Raw genomic sequence first — 26,003 nt, forward strand, 5'->3', positions numbered from 1 at the left:
TGTTGATTAATTATTTTTCAAACTGAATGAAGTATAAATAAAATAAGGATGGAAGTTACATCGAGATAAATAAATTAATATATATTTTTTTCCTTTTTTTTTTTAACTGGAAAATAAAGAGAAAAAAAAAAAAAATGAAATAATCAAATACATCTCAAATGACATAATGAGCATAACATGTGACAATTCTATATAATTCTATGAAATTCTATATATAATTTATATAGAAGTAAATTTAACTTCTTGTGTTTTTTTTTTTTTTTTTTTTCTTTTTCCAAGGATTTAATATCATAAACATAATACAGCCCTAATATAGGGTTCGTTTTAATTTATTTACTTGAAGTATCGGACTGTCGTATTATACGATGTTTCGGATTACTGCAAGAATCGTATATAGAATAAAATTTGTAAATAAAACGGAATAACGATGTTTAATAACTGTGCGAAATTAAACTTTATAAACGATACATTTAATAATTTGCTTTAGTGATACAAAAAGAAAATATAAACTAAATCTTACAACATCTTACAAAATCAGTGCCTGGAAAACAAGGAATAAATTAAGTAAAAATATATTTAAAAAAAAAAAAATAAAAATGTTATTCTGTCACCAAAATTCAAATAGATTGAGGAGTAACTTCGGTTTGATGGGTCGTGAATCCAAAGAAAACCATGTAGTGAAAATGAATAAATAAATATAAAAGTCGCTTATTTTCTCAGATGTTTACTGCTATTTTTTTATTAATCATCGTTTTTTTTTTTCTTTTGTTTTTTTTTTTTATTTTTTTTCCCTCTTCATCATATAAAAGGATACATACATAAAAAATACTACTGAATTAAACCAAAATAAAATAAAAGTGAAAAAAAAAAAAAAAAAAAAGATAAAAAGATAAATATATATATATATATATATATATATATCAATGCCGTCCTTTGATAATATTCCAGATACTACAATACCATTTGACAACGTAACTCAATTCAATGTTCTATCCAATATTATATCTTCTCCAATTAAAAATAAAAATGAAACAATTAATCCTACAAGAATTGCAATAGATATAGGTGGAACTTTGGCCAAAATAGTATACCTAAACCATAAAACACAAGTTTTAGAATTTAAATCCATAGAAACTAGTAAATTTAACAGCAATGAAGACATCCAATCTATCATAATAAACTCTATATTTATAAAGCATATCATAAGTGACAAAAACAATTGTACCACTAGTACAACAGATGATCAGCTGGAACTTATAGCCACTGGTGGTGGCGCTTATAAATTCTACGATATATTAAAAAAGAATTTCAATGGTAATGTTACACAAATAGACGAAATGCAATCTCTAATTAAAGGTTTGAATTTTTTTCTAACTTGCCACAATTTAGGCGTGGTTGAAGAAGTTTTCACATACACAGATCTGGATGGTCTACAGTTTTCAAATAAATATAGTACTCCTCCTCCCCCATCGCTACCAGATGATACTGCTAACAGTACCCCCAGTAATGATACTCGCAATGAATATCCTTACATGCTAGTTAATATAGGTTCAGGTGTATCCATAATAAAAGTAATGGGGCCTAATGACAATGATTTTGTCAGGGTTGGCGGTTCAAGTTTAGGTGGAGGTACCTTGTGGGGTTTATTGTCTTTGATTACCGGTGCGAAAACCTATGACGAAATGTTACAATGGGCCAGTAATGGGGATAACACTAAAGTGGATATGTTGGTAGGTGACATTTACGGTACCGATTATAATAAAATTGGATTAAAAAGCTCGAGTATTGCATCTTCATTTGGTAAAGTTTTTAAACATTCGGATACTGATTTAAATAGTGGTAAAACTGCAGATTTTAATAACAATGATATTTGCAAAAGTTTGTTGTATACTGTATCGAATAACATTGGTCAAATTGCCTATCTACAAGCTAAAATACATAACGTTAAAAGGATATATTTTGGTGGATCGTACATCAGAGGACACTTAATGACAATGAACACTTTAAGCTATGCCATTAATTTCTGGTCACAAGGTGAAAAGCGTGCATTTTTTTTAAAACACGAGGGATATCTTGGTGCAATGGGAGCTTATTTAAGTTAACAAAAAAAAAAAAAAAAAAAAAAAAAGATAAATATAAAAATAAAAATAAAAATAAAAATAAAAATAAAAAAATCCTCCTTTACTGCTATCTATATTTATATACATCCTATATAAACATAACGAAATGAACATATTATAAATCTTTAATCATATCTTCTAGGTCTAAATATAAGTCGTCACTGTTGGTAACGCTTTCATCAATGTTTGAAGAATAAGTATCGCGACATTTATCTAACTCGTTTAACAATAGCCAGCATTCTTCTATCACATTTGTAACATTCAAACAGGTGTCTAATACACAACCATTTCTTTTATCTAAATCTGTGATAATGGTAGTAAGCTTATCATTCCGCAAGTTATCAATTTTAATTAATTTTTCTTGGATTCCATATTTATTTAAAACTTGGATTTTCTTTTCCAATTCTATAATATTGGGTATTGCTAGTACCATGTTATTATCTTGTTCATTATAATAGCTCTCTGGTGATAACAAAGAGGTTATAAATATTTCTAAAAGCTCTTGTTTCATATATTCTTGTTTTAAATCATTAACAATTTTAACATATTCTTCAATAATATTAGGAACGCAACTAGGTTCTATTTTTATTAATTTTTTTTCATGATTGTTTATTGTTGCTGTCAGTATTGAGTTGAACTCTTTGAATGCTTCAGATCTATGTGCTTCTTGTTTAGATAATACAGATTCTGTGATTTTCGTTATTTCATTTTCTAGGCGTTTCAAATCTTCCTGTGCCTTGTTGTTGTTTGTGTATGGTATAGACATTGTATATTACTTAATCCCGTTTGTTTTTTTTTGAGTTTTCAGATGTAATTTGTTTGTGTTGTTATTTCTTCCCGGCTTTATTGCCCATCTCAAACAGATACAGATGGATTTGTACAGCCATCAAAAATAAAAATAAAAAAATGTAAGGTACGGATGGCTTTTTTTAACAAAAAGGAAAAAAAAGAAAAAAACGTGATCATGGCACGTGAGCATGGCACGTGAGCAGAATAAGATTTGCCTCGTTTCTTTTTTTTCTTTTTTTTCATATAATTTTATTCCTTCGAAGAAAAAATATCAACCAAAATATACTTATTACAAAAGGCAGAAAAAGAATTTTTTTTTTTTTTTAAATTACTTTTCTTTCTCCATTCAACTGTTTTTAAACGTAACTTTCATCCAAGTTGTTTCTATGTAATTTACTAATGTCTTGTATTCTTTTCCTTTTTTTGTTCTGTCTAATACTCATGCATCAAAACTTTAAATCACAACTGAAAACCTCATACAGCAACGAAAATCATTTTCTTTCCTTTTTGTAGCTCTATGTATAAGTTTATACTTACAGCTATCTCATATGGAAATCAATAAAAATAAACCAAGAAAAATCAGATATTGCATACAATTAAGTTGAAATGGAGATTTTTGTTCTGTTTTTTTGTTATATGTTTGTATGTCTTTATTATGTTTTATAATAAGTATTTCCAACAAGTATAACAAAAAAGAAAAAAAATATAGATTTCATTTCAATGTGTCAGTATGCAAAGAACAAAAAAAACTAATTTTTTTTTCTGTTTTTAGTTGCTTTTTTGTTATGTTTATGTTAATTTTTTTTTTTCCATCGTTAATGTATATGTATATGTTTTATATATATATACATTGATAATGGACTAAAATAGATATAGCAAACAAATGAAGTAACTAAGAATAAAGTGACTTCGATCGCTTATATGTACATGCATATAATCATATCTTTTTATAGATTTCACTTTTATTTTATAATGCATAATACTAACTTTTTTTCTTTTTTTTTTCTTTTTTTTTTTTTGTTTTTGTTTTTGTTTTTAAATTTTTCATTTTAATGATTTATTTAGAAAGGAAAAAAAAAAAAAAAAAAAAAAAAAAAAGGAAAGAAAAAAGGGAAAAAATTGTGTGTTATATTTATTTAGTTTACATTTTTTTTTTTTATTATCGTCTTTTTTAAAGTATCCATTTTACTATCTGTTTGTGATTGTATTACTAGAAGATTCTTTCTTTTTCTTCCTGAAATCACCACCACCCTTTTTCCATAGCCATAGAGCACGTATCGCATAATTCTTGACACTTAGATTTTTACTACTACTAGCTTCTTGTAGATTACTAATAATATGGCACATTATTATTAAATCCCAAAATTGAGAATATATTTCAGTGACAGTTCCCTCAACAGTGCCTCCCAATTTTTCAAATGTTTCAACATCGACTTCCGGGACTAACTCATAATAACTTTGCTTACCCAACTTATACAAAATACGACCCAATGTTTGGATAGCATAACACCTTTGGCTAGGCATAGTTGATCTACTCAAAATTCCCAACTCCTCAACAGTGTATCCTTTTAACTCAGCTTTTTTAGAATGGTGGTGCAATCCATCAAATGTGCTTTTGACTTCTATTTGTGGTGGTATTAAATTTCCATTAAAATCGAATCTTATATCGCCAACATTATCTATTACTGTTGTTGTGGACTTTGTTTCTAACGGTTTCATCCACTCTAACTTGTCTATCTCTGTGGGTAAGTCTGGAAAATATAACTCTTTTAATTTATCTTGGAAATCTGGATCATTTAATTCTAATTTTTTCATAGTTTTTTCTAATTCATCAGTGTTTGGTTTAATAAAATGTACATCTTTTAATAATTCTTCATTCGTCATGTGGTCCATTTGTTGGATGAATTGATATTCTTGGGGAGCAATAGCATCTTGTTCGTCATTTACAAATTGATTCGCAGTGTTGTCCTGTAGCGTGTCCTCGTTAGGATTAGTGTCCAAGGAAACTATTCCCAAAGCTTTATCCACTGCAGCATCATCCAATTTAGGTAAATCAGGAAATTCTCTCGTACCACCAATCCAATGTTTATCACCAATACTATCTATTTCTGTAAAAATGGGAATATTTTTAGTGCTGGCGTCGGTAGCATTATTTACACCTTTTGTATTTTTTTTTCTATCATCTATTCTATTAATCAACTTCTCTAAAACTTTAGGGTTCAAAGAGTCTAATAATTCTTTTCTTTCTTTAGCTAATTGTTCAGGTGACATTTGCATCATCAGTTTGACATTTTCCAAATGAATCTTTTCTGCCTCAGTTAAGTTATTGGTCATACTCTCCTTGTTTTGTTTCTTTCTTTTATTTTGCAACCTTTCTTTCCAAGAAGACATTTTATTGGGTTTAAATAACTCTGGAAACCCGTTATTATTGCTGGAGTAAACAGTACTATCATCATTTGTGTCACTTGTTGACTTTCTTTCTACAACATCACCCAATAAATCCATGTTAATATGTTCACCAGATATAGTATGTGTCTAAATAGTCACAATTCAGGTTTTCACAGTTGTAAAAAACACAAATGGTATAAAGAATTACAATCTCTAGTGATTAAAGCACAAACAGCAGTTAATATATAATTATTCATTTATAATCAAAAAAAGAAAAAAAAGAAAAAAAAAAAAAAAAATTCAGGGATGTTTTTTCTCCGAAGTGTCAAAGATAACTACTTCGGATAATAATAACAAGTTTAAAAAATATCAATAATTTACATTTTGCAAAATATTAGAAAAATAAAAAATTAGAATTTATCAATAGACCTCCTATAAAAACCTAGATAGTAGATATAAATATTAAGTGAGTATGTTACATATATATTTATACTATTGAACCATACTGGCCCCCGTTGGTGTGGCCATCAATAGATGAGTGATAGCCACTCTCCTCGTATGGATGTTTACTGATCACATACAAAGCATGAATTAACCCTGGGAAAAACCCTAATATAAATAATAAAATATTAATCAAAAAATCTTTAGTAAAAAAACCTCTTTTTATCCAAACAGCCACAGGTGGTAAAAATATTGCAATAAAAACTAAAAACCAATCGCGAGCATGCATGTTTTTCTTTTGTGTTTTTTTGTGTAGTTGATATCTTGTTCCTTATGTAAAAATAGGCAATAAGTTGGTTATTTTTTTTTTTAATCAATATAAGGAGCTTATATATATATATATTTATTTAATGAATTATTACCACCTGTATTTATATCTACATGACATCTCTTCATATGAATAATATAATGATATCAAGAATATTGCCTATTCAGAGCAATAAAAAGAAAGAAAGAAAAAAAAAAGGGGAAATTAGTGAAATACATAATAAACATTTTATAGATAAGCCGAGAGCATTAATAAATAATATTATTGTCAATCAGAGCCCCTTCGATAAGGGGGAGGAACGCCACAGAGTTACCACTAGCACCGCGTTGTTGTCCGATTGTCGTAGAAACATTTGTAGAAATGAAAAGCAAGATCAAAAAAAAAAATTATATTTATATATTTGAAACAGTTATTTTTGACCTTCGCGCCACTTATTCTGGAAATGATGCTAGCTGGACTCAGAAACGAACGCAATCAATGATTACGACTGAGAGAGTACATAGAACTACTACATAGAGCAAAAGAATTCTATCTACGCAAATACTCCATAGAAAATTGGGTGAGCGGCCAAAGATATGAACGGACTACTCCAGACATAGGCTAAAGTAGGTAGCAAATACAAAAAGAGTATAAAATTAGATTACTACATTAATTCTGTTTATTGGTATAAGCAATAAGAAGACCACATGATTTGAAATAATGAACTAATAACCAGGTAAGCTAATTATGTAGTATTTTCTATAGTAAAAGAAAAAAAAAAAAAAAAAAAAAACATTTTATGAAAGCCTTTGTTATTATTTATTATTATCTTGAAATCATTAACCTTTCATGAACCCACTTAGGCGGTATCAGACTTAGCAACAAAGTAAATTTTACCTTTTCTTAATTGTTAAATCTGTTGATCTATTGGTTACAAACTTTTTTAGTAGTTTTTATAAAAGGTGTTAAAGTCAAAAAAAAAAAATTCGTGTTTCTTGTAATAAGTAAAAGATTTAACTCAATAGTCCTTTGTTTATTTTTAAATTTATAATTTTGATCTCTATACAATGACAATTGCGATCATAAAAAGGTATTTTTTATTATTCAAAAAAAAACATGAAATTATGATAAATTGCATTTTAAGCCAATCCAGTTTTTCGGACATTAACATCTATGGAAGTACAAGCTTGTTTGGCAAGGAAGAAAGTATTTTTTTTTTTTTTTTTTTGAATCCCCTTTTAACCCCTCTACCCCGATAAATCAAAATAATAACCTAAGAATCAAACGGTATTCTTTGGCATATTGCACTTGAAAGTAAGAAATAAACAAACAAATAGAAAGGAATGCAGACTTGAATTACTAAACAAAAAAAAAAAAAAGTCATAATAAAACAACCAAGAAAGAGTGACAAATATAGGAAGAACTTTAATTATGATTTAGATTGCTACTTCAGTGCAAATCGTTTCCTAATATAGAAATATAATTAATTGATTTTAAAAATTATGCCCAGCAAAATTTCTATTTATTTTTTATTTATTTATTTATTTATTTATTTATTTGTTTAATCATTTTTTTTTTTTTTTTTATTTTATTTTAAATTAATAAATAATATGACAATGCAGTATTAAATCGTAAATAGTAAATAGTAAATAGTAAATAATAAATAACAAATAACAAATGACCGATAGTCAAAATTATATATTACTTTAAACATTGAGGGGTTTTTTTTTTTCGTGTTATTTATCGTTGGTCCAAATAATAACGACAAGACATTAACGTGCAAGGGGAAAATGTGGCAAAGGAAAAGAAGAAGAAGAAGAGGAAAAAAAAAAAAACATATTCTAATTATGAGAAAACAGCGTACACAATAATATTGACTGTGAATTATATGAGTTTTTACTTATCAAAAAGTCTAGAATCTTTAACTATATGTATTATTATGCAGTAATGAATAAGACAGAACAAAAAAAGGAATTTATTTATTTTAAAATTTTAATTACAATATAACCAATATTTGGAGTTCTTTTTTTATCTCCTTACTTTTTTATAAATATCGTTTCTTTTTTTTTTTTTTTTTTTTACTAAGAATTATCTTGTAGCATAAGCCTACTTACCACGAATCTACCCGTTCTTAGTAAAATGAGTAACAAAAACTTTTTTTTCCTTATCCCGTAGAATTAAACTATTCATAGGTCTCAACGATAACAATTTACATTGAGTATTCCCCCTCCGTCTGCCTAGAAAAAGAAAAGAAATAACAACAAAAAAATAATAAAAAAAGGATTATTATTATCTTTTTTTTTTTTTTTTTTTTTCCGTAGTTATTATTTTCTTTTTTTCTTTTTTTTTTTTCCTTTGATATATAAAAAGAGGATGTTTTGTTTTATTTCAGAAACTTTTTCTTTTTTCTTTTTTTTCGTCCTTTAAAAAGAGGTTCTTTTTGATTGATGTTTTAATTCTTAATTTTCTTTTTAAATTCATTTCTAGTATTTTATCTTACTTACTGATAAAGACAGAAAGAAGTATACCAAAACACATATAACACAATATAAAAATGCAATTCAAGACTATCGTTGCCGCCTTTGCTACTGTTGCCGCTGTCCAAGCCGCTAACACTTCCAATGCTTCCAATGCTTCCAATGCTTCCAACTCTTCCAACGATACTACCTCCTCTGTCTCCACCGCTGGTGCTGCTAACGCCAACGCCATGGGTGCTGCTGGTTTGTTCGGTGCTGCCGTCGCTGCCGGTGTTGCTTTCTTATTTTAAGGAGTTTCATTAGGTGTTTGAATCGTGAGTTGCAAGTATTAATAGATGTTTTTTTTTTTTTTTTAGATTTTAAAGTTTTTAAATTTGTTTTAAGTTTAGTTAGCTTATTTTTTAGTTTTATTTTATTTTTTAATTTAAAATTAATTTTTTTTTCGATGTTTGACTACTATATACACTATACTATTACTATAAAAAGATTATAATAATTAATATTAAGAGTTATTTTTTATTTATTTTAACTGGTTTCAAAGCGGCGAGCTTGTAGTGTGGATTATTTTTTTTTGGAAATCAGATTTTTAGAATTAAAAGTAAGCGTGTGATAGGGAACACGTTTTCTTTATCATGTGTAAAATTTGACTCTGATTATCTTGTGATTTTTTTTTTTTTCGGGGGTTATCTGCGGGTATACTGAATAGAAATTCTTTTCATTCATAGTCAGTTTTCGTTGCATCTGGATGCCCGTACACATCTTGTAGCCGAAGTAAGCCCATCAAGTGCCGGCTAAAGTTTCTTTTTTCTATGCTGGAAGGAAAAAGGGGAAAAATAAAAAAAAAAGGACAGAAGAGGACACCTTAATATAACACCCGTACATCTACAATCAATCGAAGATCTATATGCCTTTTTAGATTAACAACTCTAAACAAAAAAAAAAAAAAAATTCATCACTATGAAGTGCGGGTTAGTATTTCATATATATATACTTTACAATAATTGCATAGAAATCACTGTAGAATAATATATATATATATATATTTTTTTGTTTCGTTTTTGTTTTTGTTTTTGTTTTTGTTTTTGTTTCTGATTAAAGGAAACAGAGAAAAAAAAATTAAAAAAAATAAAACTAAATCACTATTATTTACCTTTTATTGTATAGTTTACTCTTCTTTTTTTTTTTTTTTTTACTGAACAGTCGAATAGGCAAATAGGACCTATTTCTTAGCATAGTCTGAAACTGTAAAAAAACAAAAGCAAAAAGGAAAAAGAAAAAAAAAACCAGGAAGGAAATATTTAGCAAACGTCTAGTCAAAAATGGGCTCTCAGCTTAGTATTTTCACAAACGACAGCGATACGGGTTCTACTTCAACATCATCATTTATTTATAACACAGAATATATTGCTAAAATAACAAATAATAAAGTTAAGTTACCTGCAAATTTAAGATCTATATTCTATGACAACAGATGGATCCCTCTAATAATGATATCAGATGAAGGACCAGGTGGGAAAAAGAATGATAGAGAAGAGAGAGATCAAGGTCGCACTGGTAGTAATACAGGCAACACTAGTAAAAAAACTGATACAGAATATATATTATATTTGAACCAAGGTTATACCAATGGGAATTTCCCATTAGAATACAAGTTTGTCAATATGGAACAAAATGACAAGCTATTAGATTTGAGGATAAAAAAATTTAAACCAACACAGAATAATACCAACAACAACGAATTGCTAAAATATTCTATAAGTTTTGATAATATAACAAGTACAGGTTGTTATAGACTTGTCTTGAGATTAAACAAAAATGTTGTTTTATTGGATATTCCTATATATATCGAGTGCATTAACACCTCTACCCCAGCTCCTACTATTATTAACCCTGTTTTGAAATTTGAATCGCTACTTCAAGATGGCCCTATTTTTAGGACTCAAATTAAAAATACAGAAAATTTTATAACGACCGGCATTCTAAAATCAAATTACAAATCCATATTGGAAAAATCAACCAAAATTATAGAAAACTTAAATTCAACTATATCAGAATTTCAAAACTTATCTACTTTGTTTTATGACTTGGCTACTAAAATTCTCCCTGAAATGTGTGGCGGTAAACTGACTTTTTTAATTCCAATTTACGAATCTATTAGCAAATATATACACTCCATAATGTTACCAGATTTATCAACAATACAACAAAATACCCAAAAAGCGATCAATATTCCCTTAAGCCGGTATTTACAAACAAAAATTTTGGATCACAAGAAACTACAAAGTAAAAGAAAGAATTATCAAGATTCCATTAAAGATTATTATTCATATATTGGCAAAACATTGAGTAGTAGCGATAATAAAAAATCTTTTTTGAAAAAATTACAATTTGAAAATAGCAGACTAGACTATTTTCAAACGTTGTCAAATTTGTTATTAGGCAGCGAAGCAAGAGAACTAGGTTATCAATTAAATTCCTTTGTGCCGAATAGTAATTTAAATGCGTTTAAATTTGATCAGGATTTTACAGAGTATAATAAACTGGTTCTAGCCTACAAAAGAAAATTAACTACTGCCACAACTTTTGCAGATTTTGATAAAATATTGGTTCCTAATAGTTCACGTATTACATATGATAATATAGGTACCTGTGCTAATACTGATGCTTATAACGATTCCTATAATGATAATGATAATAATGTTTATAACGAATCCTTAAAAATGAGATCTACTAGTGCCATTACTAATACCTTTACTGCTAATTCTAATGGCATCTCCTCCACTTTAACAAATAATTCAACTTCCTCTTCCTCATCCGTATCTCATAATACCTATAATGTAAATAATAGTACTGATAATGATAATCATATTGCTAATAATAATAATAATAATAACAACAACAATAATAATATTAATTATAATAGTGATAACAATAATAATAATAATAATAATACTAATAATACTAATACTACTACTACTACTACTACTACTACTACTAATAATAATAATAATAATAATAATAATAATGTTAATGCTAATACTACTACTACTACTAATAATAATAACCCTAATAATAATAATAATGAAGGAAAAAAAATTCATAAAGAAGGGCTATTATGGGTTTACACTGGCCTATTAAATAAAAAACAACAACAACAACATCCACAGCAACAATCCTTCCATGATAATCATGCTACTGGCAATACTGCTAATAAAGATTCCAGTTTTATAAATACCTCTGGCGGTGTGGACACAAATGAACATGCATCTGCCAGCAATAATATATCATCTCCAATAGTAGCGTCAGTTAATCCTTCTTTAACTGGTTGGCATAAACAATGGGTTGTTTTATCTGACAATAAGTTGAGCGAGTTTTCAGATTGGAAATCAAAAGGTGAAATATTAACCAGAGCAGCGTTGGATGTTTCATTTAGTTGCATTAAAAAATTAGATAAAAAGGCAAATGGGTTTGAAATTATTACACCTAAGGGCGAATCTAGGCTGTATCAAGCTGAAAATAATAATGATATGGAAAATTGGATAAAAGCTTTGAATGTAGCTATTGGTTTGGAACATGAAAAGAGTAAAGAAAAACAAAGTTTTGACGCCATCAATCAAAGTAATAATGTATTAAATGACAGTGCTGGTGGTAAAATTAAAAATGGTATTGTTGCTGCTACCCATGCGAATAGCAATACTACCACTAATACTAATAACAATCTCCCACCTCATCAAAACGAACTAAAATTAAAAAATGATACAGTGGATCTTAGTCCATTAGAACTTGTTTATTCTATAAATGACTCGAATAGGACTTGTTGTGATTGTGGTTCACAAGATCAAGTAGATTGGATATCAATTAATTTACTAAACGTTCTTTGTATTAATTGTTCGGGAGTGCACAGATCTTTGGGTACTCACATATCAAAAATAAGATCATTGAAATTGGATACCTTTAACTCGAAAGAAATGTGGGAATTGTTTAATTATGTTTCAAACAAAAATTGTAACAGTATATATGAGGCAACTTTAGATCCCAAGTTAAAAGCCAAGTGGTTTAAAGATCCAAGTAATGTTACCCAGCTGGATAGAAATAATTTCATTAGAAGTAAATATGTTGACAAGAAATTTGTCTATTTTAAAGAGCCGCGTATCAATTCTGCCAGCACAAATGATGATAGAAAAAAACTTCAAAATTCTTTAGTTAAGAGCATTCATGTCAATAGTATCTATATGATTCAGCAATTAGTTGGTGAAGGTGTTGATTTAAACTTTGACAGCCTATCTATATTAGTCTATTCGTTGAAACATTTCATTTATAAAAATGAGCAACCCGTTTTTTACATCACCGAGTTTTTAATATTAAATGGGCTAAAAGTGGAAAAAATACCTAGCACTATCCAATTAACTACAGCACAGCGTAACTATTGGATTAATCAATTGGAAAATATGGGTGTGCTAATGAATGATAATCGTGATAATAATAACTCATTTAGTTTAAATTCTAATGACAGCGTTAACAGAAGCCACACGTTTGCCAATCATAGCCAAAAATCAAAAACTCATAATTTATCAAATATTAATAACTCAAGTCATAATAATCCCAATACTAACAATAATATACCAAGAAGACGAACTTTGGCCTATAATTCTACGAATAAAACTAATAAAGATCATGCTTATGCTGGTAACACCTCATTGTCACCAATAGGTTCGCCTACTTCATCTGGTGGGTTAGCTTTCCCTAAGAATTTAAAGTTCCCCAAACTTGGAAGCAATAATAAATAATGGTTAATTATTATTAATCAAGAAATATACATATAAAATATTGCTTTATAAAAATAAGTATATAAATGTTGTTCAAACAATAAAAAAGCATGTAATTTTAAATTCAGCTTTCCTTATTATAAAATCTTTTGTTTATTCAAACATGGTACTCATATATACTATATTATCAGGTAGAATCTTATATTTTCACTTTAATTTGCTAATAATATTTATAGGTATATTTGTCTTATAAAATTTCAATAATTTAGAATGCATATACTATTTTGTTATTTTTTTTTTGGCATAACTCGCGTATGTTTTATATTCCACAAAAAAAAAAAAAGAAAAAAATTCAAACTTCATTTGCTGTCATTACAAGAATAATTTTTTTTTTTTCAAAACTTGCACTGACACAATGCTCAAAAAAAAAAAAAAAAAAAAAAAAAAGGAAAACAAAGAAAATCTATATTAAAAACTAGCCAGTGATAAAACTAAGTAAAATAAAAAGGGAAACAAAAAGTGTTTGTAATATTTTGTTACTTTACAAGTTGTTTCATTTGTTCATCATTAAAAAATATATATAATAAAATTTAATATAAATAACAATAACAATACTAGTGATAATAATAACAACAACAATAGTAATAAAACAGGCTACACATTCGTTATCTTTATTATTACTGAACTAATATATAAATCAGAACAGTATCAACATTATAGGCACTTTAGAGGTTTCAACTTAAAAAAAAAAAAAAAAATTAGTCATTAGAATTTTTTTTTTTTTTTTTTTTTCTTTTTTTTTAAATTTATCTTCTCTATTATGTCCGCAATCGGGATGATAAAAAGTTGCACTAACCAACTAAAATCTATCGGTGAGAATAATAATCCACAAAACCATATAAGTGAAACTAAAGATGCCGTTATCATGGGTAAAGTACCAGTACCTGCCCAGTTAACAACAAGTCCTAATTATATGCACAATCCCGTAGATTTTTCCATATTCAAAAACAAAACCATTTCAACTACAAAAAATAGAAATCAACCACTCCCTTCGGAGATAATCAACGAAATTATTCAAAACTTGATTGAAAATAATACAGACCTGTGTAATATTTATAGAATTAAAGAATGTGTCGGTAAAGGTAATTTTGGTGATGTTTATAGAGCTTCTTTAAGAACAGAAAATTGTACCGCAACTCTTAACTTTAATAATGGAAAAACTTTTAATAAGGCAGCTTTAACAGCAAAAACTCACAATTATGAACCTGAAAGTTATGCGACACAAAATAGTTTAAACAATACTAAGGAGTACACTTTTGAATCAGTAAACGAGACGGCACAGAAAAACATAACTGTTATTCCAAAAAATGTTGATGTTGCAATTAAAATAGTTGATTTGGAAGAAAGCGAAGATGAAATCGAACTATTAGCTCAGGAGATTTATTTTCTAGGTAGCTTAAAAAATAAGCATATTGTGTCATATTTTCAAACTTTATTAAATGATGTCAAAATGTGGATAGTAATGGAATATTGCGGGGGTGGTTCCTGTGCAGATTTGCTAAAATATCTACCTTCAAACTTAACAGAGGAAAAAGTTTCCTGTATTATTAAACAGACCCTATTAGGGTTGGAATATCTACATGCACAGAAAAAAATACACAGAGACATTAAAGCTGCCAATATTTTATTGGCTGAAGACGGAACAGTCAAATTAGGGGATTTCGGTGTAAGTGGTGAACTAATGAATACCATTAAAAGGAGAACTTTTGTTGGCACCCCTTTTTGGATGGCTCCAGAGATAATTACATGTAATAATAGATTTATAGATCAATTGGAGGAAAATGGTAATGGTGAAAGTGGTAAAGACAGTACCACTGATGCTGATGATAAAAATAATCTTGGTTACAATGAGAAAGCTGATATATGGTCATTGGGTATAACGGTAATTGAATTATTAAGCAAACACCCTCCATTTTCAGAGGAAGATCCATTAAAAATATTAACTTTAATTCCAGACCGCGAACCACCTGTCCTACAGGACTCTGCTAGCATGAAATTTTCTCTGTATGCCAAGGAATTTGTTTCATTATGTTTACGGAAAGATCCAAGAAAAAGACCCTCTGCTTCTCAATTATTAAAACATAAGTTTATCACAAAATTAAATAAAAAAAATAATGTCAGTCTAGTAGAAGAAATTGAATACGTTAAAAAAATCAAACAAAACCAGGCCCACAGAAAAGAGCCCAAATTTAATTTAAACGATAAAGTTTACAAAACAGGTAAAAAAAAGGGACTCGTTACTTGGAAGTTTGACGTTGATTCATTGAAAAGAGATCGTGTTTTTGCTGGTGTTAGTAACATCAATAGTCCCAATGATAAAAATAATGACACTGCAAAAATGCGCAGTGATTCCATATCACCATATCGTGGTGAAGAAGAAAATAAAACTCCTCGAACACATGAAGAATCACCAGCAAGCTTTAACGCTAAAAAGTATAATTTACAAAAAAAGGGTGTTTCTTCAACGATTCCAGTTCAAATGGATCAAGAACAGCAACCACAAAAGAAAAAACAAGAAGTAAATTATTATAAGGATATTATCGAATGCAGCTTCAAAAGATTAAATGAAAGAGCACGTTACCAACAAACAAAGAAAGTCGTTGAAAATTTAAATTCTTGTTTCAAGTCTGCGGAACATGAACAACCTGGGCTAAGTGAAGCTTTGATTGAAGAAATTATGTTATGTATGGAAAATATATAATAAAAATATGTAGATGAAATAAGTGCATGTAAATCAACAAATCCCAAGTATTTTATCCTCTTATTGGCGCTTTCATTTTTTTTTTTTTTTTTTTTTTTTTTTTTTTTTAATCTTCTAGACCTGACATCATTTTTGTGTCATCATTTTATTATTTTGTTTTTGTCACAAGTTTTATTATAATTTTCATATATATATATATGTGTGTGTGTGTGTACAAATGTTGTAACTTATTAATATCTTATTAACAATATCTTTTAATATTTAAAGTTTTAAAACCAAAAGAACAAAAAAAAAATTAATTATAACATAAAGAAGCAAACAAGTAATAGAAAGCAACATTCATAAAAGGAAAAGAACAAATAAAAAAAAAAAAACAATCTTGGCAAAAAAGAAAAACTAAACTAACTCTAACTCTAAATTTCAGATATGAAAAGTTTAAAATTATTTACACTAAACTTATTGGCATGCATATTTGTTAATGAAGCCTCTATTTTATCAGATATATCTAATACTAACACTTCAGTGAAGACCAATTCCAACGTTAAGTGTAATACAGGTCAAAAAGTATACAATATCGATGAACGAGGTTTATCATTTAAAGCAACTGCAGATGATATTAAAGACTTGATGGACAAAATTTCCATTTCCAACAATAAAGAAAAAAAAAACAGTTTTAGTAACACTAGCAACAATGCCGTATCCAATGAAAAAAAACTTAGTGGTAAAAATTACACTAAAGAAGGAACGGAGATCGCAAAAAAGAAACAAACCAATAACTACAAGGAAGAAGAAGAAGTAAAAAAAAAAAAGAAGAGCCTAAAAATAAGACGCAAGATTATGAAAAACCAAGTGTCATTCCGGAGGCATGTACTAAGGATTATTACAATGTTGAAAATTTACAAAATTTAAATGATTTACAGTCACAGTGCAGTATCTTGAAAGGTTCATTAATCATAGATGACTTCCCTGATCATATTGTGGATTTAGGGGCCATTAAAAATATTGAAGGCGATTTTATTGTTCGTAACTCTCCAAATGTGGTACGTATAGATGCACCACAATTGAATAATATAGGACACAAGTTTGAAATAAATGAATTAACATCTTTAACTTCAATCTATATGGACGCTTTGGAACATGTTGACGTTTTGGAATGGAAAGTTGTACCCATCTTAAGTACTGTAAGTTTTGACACTGGGTTAAAAAAAATAAAAGAAATCATTATCTCTGACACATCATTGGTTGATTTTGATATATTCAAAAATATTGAAGACTTGGCGGTTCTAAACATTAATAACAACAGATATATGGAAAGTATTGATTCAAATGCGAAAACTATTAGTCGGCAATTGAGTATTTCCGCAAACGCTAGAGATTTGGTTGTATCCTTCCCGCAAATAGAATGGGCCAACAATATTACAATAAGAGATGTTGTTAGTGCCGATTTGCCTACTTTGGAGTTTGTAAACAATTCTGCAGAATTTATCGATAATTTTTTTACCGAGTTGAAATTGCCCAACGTAAAGTCTATTGGGGGAACATTGGGAATAATCGAAAATTATCATTTAAAAAATGTTGATTTGGAAGAAGTATCTGATATTTTTGGAGGGTTGATGATCACCAATAATAGTGAAATTGAAACAATTAATTTTCTACCAAACTTACAACATATTGGTGGTGCTATCCAATTTGATGGTAAATTTAAAGACACAAACTTTCCAAAATTGAAGTTAGTTAAGGGTAGCGTATTCATTAATACAAACTCTAACAACATGAATTGTAACAAATGGACAGCACCAGAAAACGGCTTATCTATCATAAGGGGTGGTAAAATTATTTGTATTTCTGGTAGAAAACAAAGTACAGTAAGGTTGAGCGAAGATGGTCAAATTCTAAACAAAGATGAAAGTGACGTTGCTGAAGAAACACAAATTAAAGAAAATAGTGGGAATATGGGTATTTTAAACAATAAAATTAGTATTTCATGGGTTATAGGATTTGCCATTATTGCAGTATTGTTAACAATTCCATATTAAGTTACCATAGATGGGGGGGGGGGACGAGGGGGGGGAAACGGATATATAAAAGGTCAACTGTAATCCTTTCAACTAAATATTTTTATAGATTTACATAGCTCAATAGAAAATAAAATAAAATAAAATAAAATAAAAAAAAAACTTGATATTAAAAACATGATCGTAGGACAAATACATTAAAAATGGAAAAAAAAGAAAACAAATTAGCGCCGCCTGGTTTCGATCCAGGGACATCAGGGTTATGAGCCCTGCGCGCTTCCACTGCGCCACGGCGCTCTAATTGTTGAGTTTTGTGCAGATGCTACTCACTACTATGTATAAATTATTACATGGTTGATTTTACTTATTTATTCTAAATAATAATAATAATTATTGTTATTAAAGTATTTTTTAGTATATTATTGATTATATTTACAATGTTATTTTCCAAATGCGTGGAAAAACGCTTCTTTTCTCTTTCTGGACCGACGAAACCCACCGGATTTAATTCTAAGTTGATTTTTCTCTGTTGGATTTCTTATAACCATAAATTCAAACATATTCAATAATCAATCTTCTTTTGTAAACATGTACAAAATTAAAGATATAAACCATATAACAATAAGAAATATTAAATTCTTTTTTTTTTCTTTTTGGTTTAGATTTCCCATCTAACTTATTTGCAATCTACATTTTATTTTTTGAGGTTAAGAAACATAAAATAAATTAAATTAAATAAAAGAAGGTCATAGCTCTTACATCTTTCCTGGAAATTTCGCTCATCTCTTTTTTTCTTTTTTTTTTCTTCCCTTTTCTCTTTTCTTTTCTTTTCCTTTCTTTTCCTTCTCTTCTTTTTTCCAATTTTTTATCTTCCCCTCCCCCTTTCCCCTTCCTCAGACAATTAAAAAAATATGTCAGATACCAGTAATCAAAACCAATTAACAAAAGAAATAAAAGATAATATAGCAAGTCCAACTACTTCGAAAAACAATGGGAACTCTAACGAATTAAATAACCAACAAAAATCAAATAGGAATCCATCCTTTGCTTCCAAACAAAGAAAAAAACGAAAAACTTCCAGTTGTTCATCATGCAGAGCAATTAAAACCAGGTGTGATTTTCAACCGTTGGTGGGAAAATGCCATCGTTGTAATGTCCTAAAAATGGAATGCTCTTTGACACAGGAAAGAGAAAAGGAGATTTTAGATGCAATTCGTATTTCATCCAACAACAAAGAAAGAATACAGGGCGTTACAAACTTAGTATCAAATCCTGTGGTTACTGTAATTGATAACAAAATAAATAACTTGGAGAATGATATTAATCGTATAAATCAAAAATTAGATTTTATGATTTCCTTTTTACATTCCAATACATCTACCTCAAAAAACCCATTAGGTGTTCAAAGCGTTAGCCAAGATGTTATCTTTAAAAACTCACATTCTTCTGCTACTAGCAGTCCTGACAACAGTCCTGATAATATTAATGGGAACTCTGTCAGTATTATGGAATCTAATTCTAAAACACATCATGTTAATTTGTCTACTTCCCCATTAAATTTGCTCAACCAACTAGATGAAAAATTGTTTAGTACAAAAGCCAGCAATGAAGAGGACTATAAAGCCAAACAACAAAGACCATTTGTTGTCGCTAGAAACGACTTTATGCAATTTTTTAACCAACATGAAAAACTTTGTTTAGATCTTTCAAGAGATTTTTTAGTGAAAGCTCACTTTTGGATCATACCGGGCGGTATTAAAAAGATTGATGGGAATTACGTGGAAAAACATGCCTTTATAACAAGTGTTTTTGCAATTGTTGCCATGGGTTTTGATGAAAACAACAAGTGCGAAAAAGAACAAGAAATTTTGTATCCTATTGTGGAAAGATTACTAACCAATACTTTGACCATGTTCGATAAATTAATAGACCATGATATTGAAGCTATTTTATACTGCTGTATGTTTACAATATCTAGAAAATCTAAAAGGTATAGACAATTAAAATTCAATAGCTTAGTTCTATCTAATTTTGCCATTGATAGCTTACTCACTATTATTGACTTTTATAGGATCAAGGATAATGTTGTGAACAAGTTAGAATATAACTCCTTAGATTTATATCACTTAAGGATTTTAAACTCACTAACCGCATGTAAGCTAGAGTATTCTGCAAGTATGGGCAAATTTAGTGTTCAAAGTCAACAACTAAAGGAGTTTAATAATTTAACAGCAAAGTTTCCACAGGCGACTTTTGGCGATGATATTAAAATAAGTGAAATTAATTTGGGTGATATTGTTAATGGAATTTTTTTCAAGTTTGGTTCGTTCCTTAACAGATTGATGGAAGAATATGATGTGACAGCAAACTCCAATACAAACGAGATGATGAATAAAAATGACAAAAATAATATAGATGGGCATAACAGTGAACACGATGACACGATATGCATTTTCCCTGAATTGGAGGATTGGCTAAGGGACTGGCACGAGTTATCTTCTAAAGATGGTGGCGGTGTGTTGCTATTTTCGTTTGACTTTTACCATATAATGATTTGTAGGACTATATTGACAGATTATTGTGACAAAGAAACTTTTGAAAAGAACCATCGATTCTTTGTTCATATTTTAAACACGATGAGTAAATATTGTTTTTCACTTTTGAATGGCTTTTTAAAATTACCACCATCATTAATTAAAGGCGCTCCAAGCATAACGTTACATCAAACTGTTTATTCATGCTTAACTTTGTGTGACTTCTTACACTGCTTTAATAGCTCTGACGACCGACAAAAAGTTTTAAATATGTGTACCAAGATATATTGGCATTTGAATACTATTGGGGAAAAATTGAACGAAGCGACTGAAAATGTTGGTATCATTATTAAGTCTTTACTAGATACCAGCAAAGTCAAAATAAATAACAAAATTAGCGTGGATATGGACCCATTGTTTGTGAGGATCAAACAAGCATCAAATTCTTTACCAGCTTTGATTAAACAGCAAGCTAGTGCTTTATCAAAAAAGACTAATGCATCCAGTACCAATACTAATTTTTCTCCTTCCTCTGTTGGCACTACGCATACTACCTCAAACAATAATACCCCTGGTGAAGGATCAGCCGTTGGCGGTTCAAGAACACCAACTGTTCCCTTTAATATGCCAGATGTTACAAAATTTGAATCATTTGAAGATTTTTTCCAAGATTTTTTTTATAATTTACAGCCTACGTCGCAACACATTTTCTCTTGAAAATGAATTATGAAATAATTAAATACTCGTTATTATTGTGTAAATAATTTTGGATTTTTATTTATATAGTCGAAAATTCTATTGGAAACAAGCGATTGTGTACTCTTTATTTCACCATCTAGTACCAAAGCTCTTATGTTGGATGAGGAAATATTTGACAATTTTTCGTCCGAGTTGTGATGCAGTGTTATTTTATTTTTCCACTCCAAAGGTACATTCTTGTTATTCTCTAACCATCTCACTTGTTCATTATCCTTGTCAAGTGATGAGGATCTTGTCAAGCAAAACAATTCATTACTTTTCATAAAATTACCCAAGGCTTCTTCAACTGACAAAGGACTATAATACTTGATATCAAATAATCTAACTAGTGTATCAAAACCCAAAAGATAAACAATTTTAAAACCTTTCTCATTATTATTAATAGATATTGATGGCTGTTCAAAATTTTTAAATATGTCTTTAGATTTGTCAATAAATTTTCCACATTTAGACAAAGATACAAAACAAGTACAGTTGAGTTGTTCTTCAACGTCTTGGGCCATTAATAACATCATTTCTAATCTTTTATCAAAACTTGCAGGCTTTGGCGATTTATCTACATTTTGCACAGATAATTGTAACAGAACACCTATGGCACCGTCTGAATTTGTGTGATTTTTTCTAAAGTGAGATAGAGCTTGCTTAATTAGATTGAAATGGCCTTCATGAGGTGGATTGTATGATGAATCTAAAACTAATAATAGTTTCTGGTGGAATAGGGCCCTTGAGCCTGTCACCGAAAAAAAAGTAGCGGATGAATGATGTATAAATCTACTGATTACCTGGAAACAATCGATTGTCATTTCTTGCTATTCTTTTTTATGTTGATTAGTAAAAACCCTAGCCTGTATAGATATCAAGAAGGCTTTTGTTTTAATTTGGCTATGAATCAAAATATTTTAAAAGAGGAAAAGAAAAAAAAATAAATCTCGGAAAATCCCTCCTTTAAGGACACGCAAAGAATAAAAAAAAAAAAAATAATATATATATATATATATATATATATATATGGATTTAGATGGATTATATATAAAGAAATTTTTTTGTTTTCCTTTTTTTGTAAACAAATGAGAAGTTACAAACTATACATGATCTGTTTTACTTTATTATTTATCTTTTCTTGGATGTACTAAAATAATAAACCCATCCAAGTTCACAATTCATCTTGTCTTTGAATATCAACCAACTTGGTTTCAAAAATCAAATCAGCATTTGGAGGAATAACGCCACCTGCTCCACGGGCACCATAGCCCATATCACTTGGAATGTACAAAGTACGTTCTTCACCAATACACATTCCGTTAACACCCTTGTCCCAACCAGAGATAACGTAACCACGACCCAACACAAAGTCAATTGGTTTATTTCTTTGAAAAGAAGAATCAAATACTTTATCATCACTCAATAATCTACCAGTGTAATGAACAGACACTAAATCTCCGCTTGTAGCTTTAATTTTACATTCTGATTCCGGAATCTCTTTGGTAATTTCAATTTTCAAATCTGTTAATTCACCAGCAATTACAGAGCCAATCAACCAAAACAAAATAGTAAATATTAATTTCATTTTAAATATCGTTTATCTTGTACTTTTCTTTTTTCTTTTTTGAGAATCCAATTTGACAAAAGGCTAAATTTGCAATATTTATAATGTGTCTAAAAGTAAAGATAATAAAAAAAAAAAAAAAAAAAAAAAAAACAGACAGAGTTTTTCAACAAATCAATTTAAAAAGGACAAATATATAACATTTTTCATATTATGCGATGTACAGTATTCTGCCGTTCTCCCTTAAAAAATATATATATAACTAAATCCGAAATGCATTAAGTCCGTAAAAAATTGGATTAATAGAAATAACAAGGCCTTCGGTTTTAATTTGTATTACCTTTTCGGTCTTTTTTTACACTCGGCTACCGGACGCTTCCACGCCTCGCTTTCCCCCTTTTTTTTTTTTTTTTTTCTCGATTAAATAAAAATAACCATAACGAAACCAATTAGCTATTGAATCAAGGGAAAACAGTTTGATCTGGACCACTTTATTTTGTTAATCAAAAAGCAAGTTAAAAAAAAAAAAAAAAAAAAAAAAAACAATTTAATTTACTCTAAATAGTTGTGTGTATGTGTCAATACAAAATTATATATAAACAATATAAAAAAGCATAGTGATCATTCTTTAACCAACCATTTCAATTTCAAATTTTTATTTTCAACAAAGGGTTTTAAGAAATATAATGTAACCAATAACCCTATAATTGTATAAATTATTTGGGCTCTTTCAAAATTTTGTGGTAAAACATCGAATTGAGATGAAGGTGCTACTTTAGTGCAAAATATATCATGTCCAAAACTACAAACAAACGATGTGGATTCTAAATTAGTTGGAAATGAAACCAAATGTGGGGTTTTAACTGGAATTATTTCCCTAAAATGTGTAATAACAAAATTATCATTTATAGGAATAGTGCCTACATACGGACTAGCCATAAATTCTTTCTTGTCATCGTCTGTCATGTCCTTTTCATCTTTCCTTCTGGCGCTTACTAAATATTTAGGTAAATAGGTTATTTGGCCATTTTCCAATTGTAATATGATAGCCTTTGTAGTAATACCAAATTTAGTTTTAGTCAACGCAATATTGTCAATGACATCAGGGAAAAAATAGGATTTTGAAATAACTGCCGGAGGGGCACGAGAATCAAAGACATCTTTTTCTACTTCTTTACTCATTCTCTCATTTGGAGTTAATGATTCATACAATTCAATGACATTTAAAGTTTGTTCGGGAATTGGTTCATTGGCAAAATAAGAATAAACTACCCAATATTCACCAAACGCGACACTTACTGGCTTTTCAGTCGCAACATTGTTTTTGTGAATAGTCGAATAGACAAGTTCACCAGTAACACTATCGATAATCTGAATAGTTAATGAATTCAATTTCGTGTTTACAATCCCAACGACAAACAAATGTGGATATAAATACTTGTACAAAACAGTTCTATTGCCCAAGGTGACACCGATATTGACAATAGGCTCCTCAATATCCTTACCACTGATTGCAGAAATATGTTCACAAACAGGGTCGACACTGTACTTCCAAATTTCAGTTAGTTTATCGCCATCGTGTTTGAAAGCAGTGATAGAATATAAATCATGATCAATGATATACTCAGATTCATAATTCTCAACATCTGTTGCACTTTTGTTATGCAAAACTACATTATTGGTACCCTGAGCAGACTTTACAAAAATGTCATCGCCATTGGATAACAACGCAACTTTACTGTTTTTAATGGTCTTTTCGATACTAGTAAAACTTTCTGGTCTCTCATAAGTATTGGAAATATCAAAACTCATTATTTCGCCACCAGGAGAAAAAACAAGCAGCTCATGTTCATTTTTCCTAGTTAACAACTTAGAAATTGGAACCCCTGTTTTGTAATTCCAGTAAATAGTACCATTGTTTAAATCTAAGCATGTGATGACCCCCTTTTCATTACCGACTAAAAGCAATTTGTTAAAGCCAAAGTTCTCATTTCTCTTTTGAATACCCTCAACACTTTTATCTTCTGTAAATAAATCCAACACAATATTGCTGAGCGAAAGTCTCCTTTTAATCAAAGCATTTTTTAACTTGGCAAAATTTGTCTGAAGTCTATAAATGTAGGCATCCCAAAGGTTTTTCTTTGAATCTTCGATTTCTAAAGACTCTTTATCATCTTCAATATTTTTGTCATGTGGGCTAATAACGGTGTATGCAGTGACATCTGACACTGATTCGTCTCTATACCAAGAATTAACCAACGTGTTGTTAACATACATGAAATAAGCATATATGTCATCATTTTGGTTGTAAATCAAGTATTCTAATGTAGAAACATGGTCTGTTTCTAAATACAAAACACTGACATTATCATCGGGTAAAACAGCTTTCAAAACTACATTTTTACCATCTTGCGAATCTAAAATTTTTATGGAGTGATCCGCATTATCCAATTTGACTAGCGAATTAAAACCATAATTTTTACAAGCGTTAGTAAAATTCAAATCTTTGAAAAGCTCACTTTCTGCCTCTAAAGTTAACTCTTGAGCAAACCCAAACTTGGCATCAATTGCTTTAAATGTCCCCTTTCCATTTTTATTTTTCAAATAAACGGTGTTGCTGTTGTTGTTGATAGCAAAACCGTCATAGGTGTCGGTAAGGACTTGTCTATATTCTATATCACCCGTCTCAACATTAATCCAACTTAGCAAAGATTTATCGTTATTATTTTTTAATTCGGATAATACAATAAATGAATCACCAGATCTGTCTATGCATTTTAAATCCCCAATATTTTGAATTTCCCAATCTATCTTATAAGCCTCATCTTTATAAACTGCAGTGGTTACAGACCACCAGAACATGGCCATTATAAAAAAACCATAATAGCTTATTAATTGAGTCATGTTAGTTGTGTTTTAGATATAACCTGGTATTCTATTTTTAGCTATAACGATTTGCTAGTTTTAAATACGAAATTTTTTTTTTAAATGATAATGGTTTTGTAAGTTTGACCAAAAATATTTTTTTTTTTTTTTTTTTTTTTTTTTTTTCCTAGAATTTTATATTTAAGTTATTTAGTCCGAGATATATGTTCAGCAT

The 26,003-nt window shown here is 29.1% G+C and overlaps 12 protein-coding genes and 1 non-coding gene across 13 annotated transcripts; 6 read left to right on the forward strand and 7 right to left on the reverse strand.

Moving 5' to 3' along the window:
* Nucleotides 1–923: 923 nt before the first annotated feature.
* On the forward strand, nucleotides 924–2,102 carry CAB1 (pantothenate kinase; the record flags this gene model as incomplete). The annotated part of the gene is made up of 1 exon (XM_046079340.1): nucleotides 924–2,102. The coding sequence occupies one exon, from the start codon at nucleotides 924–926 to the stop codon at nucleotides 2,100–2,102; it is 1,179 nt and encodes a 392-aa protein (XP_045933477.1).
* Nucleotides 2,103–2,235: 133 nt separating this feature from the next.
* On the reverse strand, nucleotides 2,236–2,886 carry KRE28 (Kre28p; the record flags this gene model as incomplete). The annotated part of the gene is made up of 1 exon (XM_046079339.1): nucleotides 2,236–2,886. The coding sequence occupies one exon, from the start codon at nucleotides 2,884–2,886 to the stop codon at nucleotides 2,236–2,238; it is 651 nt and encodes a 216-aa protein (XP_045933478.1).
* A 1,211-nt stretch (nucleotides 2,887–4,097) lies between these two features.
* Nucleotides 4,098–5,414, reverse strand: RBA50 (Rba50p; the record flags this gene model as incomplete). Its single annotated transcript, XM_046079338.1, has 1 exon — nucleotides 4,098–5,414. One exon carries the CDS (start codon nucleotides 5,412–5,414, stop codon nucleotides 4,098–4,100), a length of 1,317 nt encoding a protein of 438 aa, XP_045933479.1.
* A 370-nt stretch (nucleotides 5,415–5,784) lies between these two features.
* Nucleotides 5,785–6,027, reverse strand: SNA2 (Sna2p; the record flags this gene model as incomplete). Its single annotated transcript, XM_046081390.1, has 1 exon — nucleotides 5,785–6,027. One exon carries the CDS (start codon nucleotides 6,025–6,027, stop codon nucleotides 5,785–5,787), a length of 243 nt encoding a protein of 80 aa, XP_045933480.1.
* A 2,572-nt stretch (nucleotides 6,028–8,599) lies between these two features.
* On the forward strand, nucleotides 8,600–8,812 carry SCDLUD_003825 (uncharacterized protein; the record flags this gene model as incomplete). Its single annotated transcript, XM_046076763.1, has 1 exon — nucleotides 8,600–8,812. One exon carries the CDS (start codon nucleotides 8,600–8,602, stop codon nucleotides 8,810–8,812), a length of 213 nt encoding a protein of 70 aa, XP_045933481.1.
* A 1,029-nt stretch (nucleotides 8,813–9,841) lies between these two features.
* AGE1 (GTPase-activating protein AGE1) lies at nucleotides 9,842–13,309 on the forward strand (the record flags this gene model as incomplete). The annotated part of the gene is made up of 1 exon (XM_046079337.1): nucleotides 9,842–13,309. One exon carries the CDS (start codon nucleotides 9,842–9,844, stop codon nucleotides 13,307–13,309), a length of 3,468 nt encoding a protein of 1,155 aa, XP_045933482.1.
* A 799-nt stretch (nucleotides 13,310–14,108) lies between these two features.
* SPS1 (putative serine/threonine protein kinase SPS1) lies at nucleotides 14,109–16,049 on the forward strand (the record flags this gene model as incomplete). The annotated part of the gene is made up of 1 exon (XM_046079336.1): nucleotides 14,109–16,049. One exon carries the CDS (start codon nucleotides 14,109–14,111, stop codon nucleotides 16,047–16,049), a length of 1,941 nt encoding a protein of 646 aa, XP_045933483.1.
* A 1,121-nt stretch (nucleotides 16,050–17,170) lies between these two features.
* On the forward strand, nucleotides 17,171–18,085 carry SCDLUD_003828 (uncharacterized protein; the record flags this gene model as incomplete). The annotated part of the gene is made up of 1 exon (XM_046079335.1): nucleotides 17,171–18,085. One exon carries the CDS (start codon nucleotides 17,171–17,173, stop codon nucleotides 18,083–18,085), a length of 915 nt encoding a protein of 304 aa, XP_045933484.1.
* A 204-nt stretch (nucleotides 18,086–18,289) lies between these two features.
* SCDLUD_003829 lies at nucleotides 18,290–18,361 on the reverse strand. The gene has a single exon. It is a non-coding gene; the product is annotated as a tRNA-Met (tRNA).
* Nucleotides 18,362–18,975: 614 nt separating this feature from the next.
* On the forward strand, nucleotides 18,976–21,315 carry URC2 (Urc2p; the record flags this gene model as incomplete). Its single annotated transcript, XM_046079334.1, has 1 exon — nucleotides 18,976–21,315. One exon carries the CDS (start codon nucleotides 18,976–18,978, stop codon nucleotides 21,313–21,315), a length of 2,340 nt encoding a protein of 779 aa, XP_045933485.1.
* A 32-nt stretch (nucleotides 21,316–21,347) lies between these two features.
* On the reverse strand, nucleotides 21,348–22,160 carry POF1 (nicotinamide-nucleotide adenylyltransferase; the record flags this gene model as incomplete). The annotated part of the gene is made up of 1 exon (XM_046079333.1): nucleotides 21,348–22,160. The coding sequence occupies one exon, from the start codon at nucleotides 22,158–22,160 to the stop codon at nucleotides 21,348–21,350; it is 813 nt and encodes a 270-aa protein (XP_045933486.1).
* Nucleotides 22,161–22,510: 350 nt separating this feature from the next.
* FPR2 (peptidylprolyl isomerase family protein FPR2) lies at nucleotides 22,511–22,924 on the reverse strand (the record flags this gene model as incomplete). The annotated part of the gene is made up of 1 exon (XM_046079332.1): nucleotides 22,511–22,924. One exon carries the CDS (start codon nucleotides 22,922–22,924, stop codon nucleotides 22,511–22,513), a length of 414 nt encoding a protein of 137 aa, XP_045933487.1.
* Nucleotides 22,925–23,524: 600 nt separating this feature from the next.
* On the reverse strand, nucleotides 23,525–25,807 carry EMC1 (Emc1p; the record flags this gene model as incomplete). The annotated part of the gene is made up of 1 exon (XM_046079331.1): nucleotides 23,525–25,807. One exon carries the CDS (start codon nucleotides 25,805–25,807, stop codon nucleotides 23,525–23,527), a length of 2,283 nt encoding a protein of 760 aa, XP_045933488.1.
* Between the last annotated feature and the right edge of the window lie 196 nt (nucleotides 25,808–26,003).

Source organism: Saccharomycodes ludwigii, chromosome V (genome assembly GCF_020623625.1).
Source record: "Saccharomycodes ludwigii strain NBRC 1722 chromosome V, whole genome shotgun sequence".
Classification (NCBI taxonomy): domain Eukaryota; kingdom Fungi; phylum Ascomycota; class Saccharomycetes; order Saccharomycodales; family Saccharomycodaceae; genus Saccharomycodes; species Saccharomycodes ludwigii.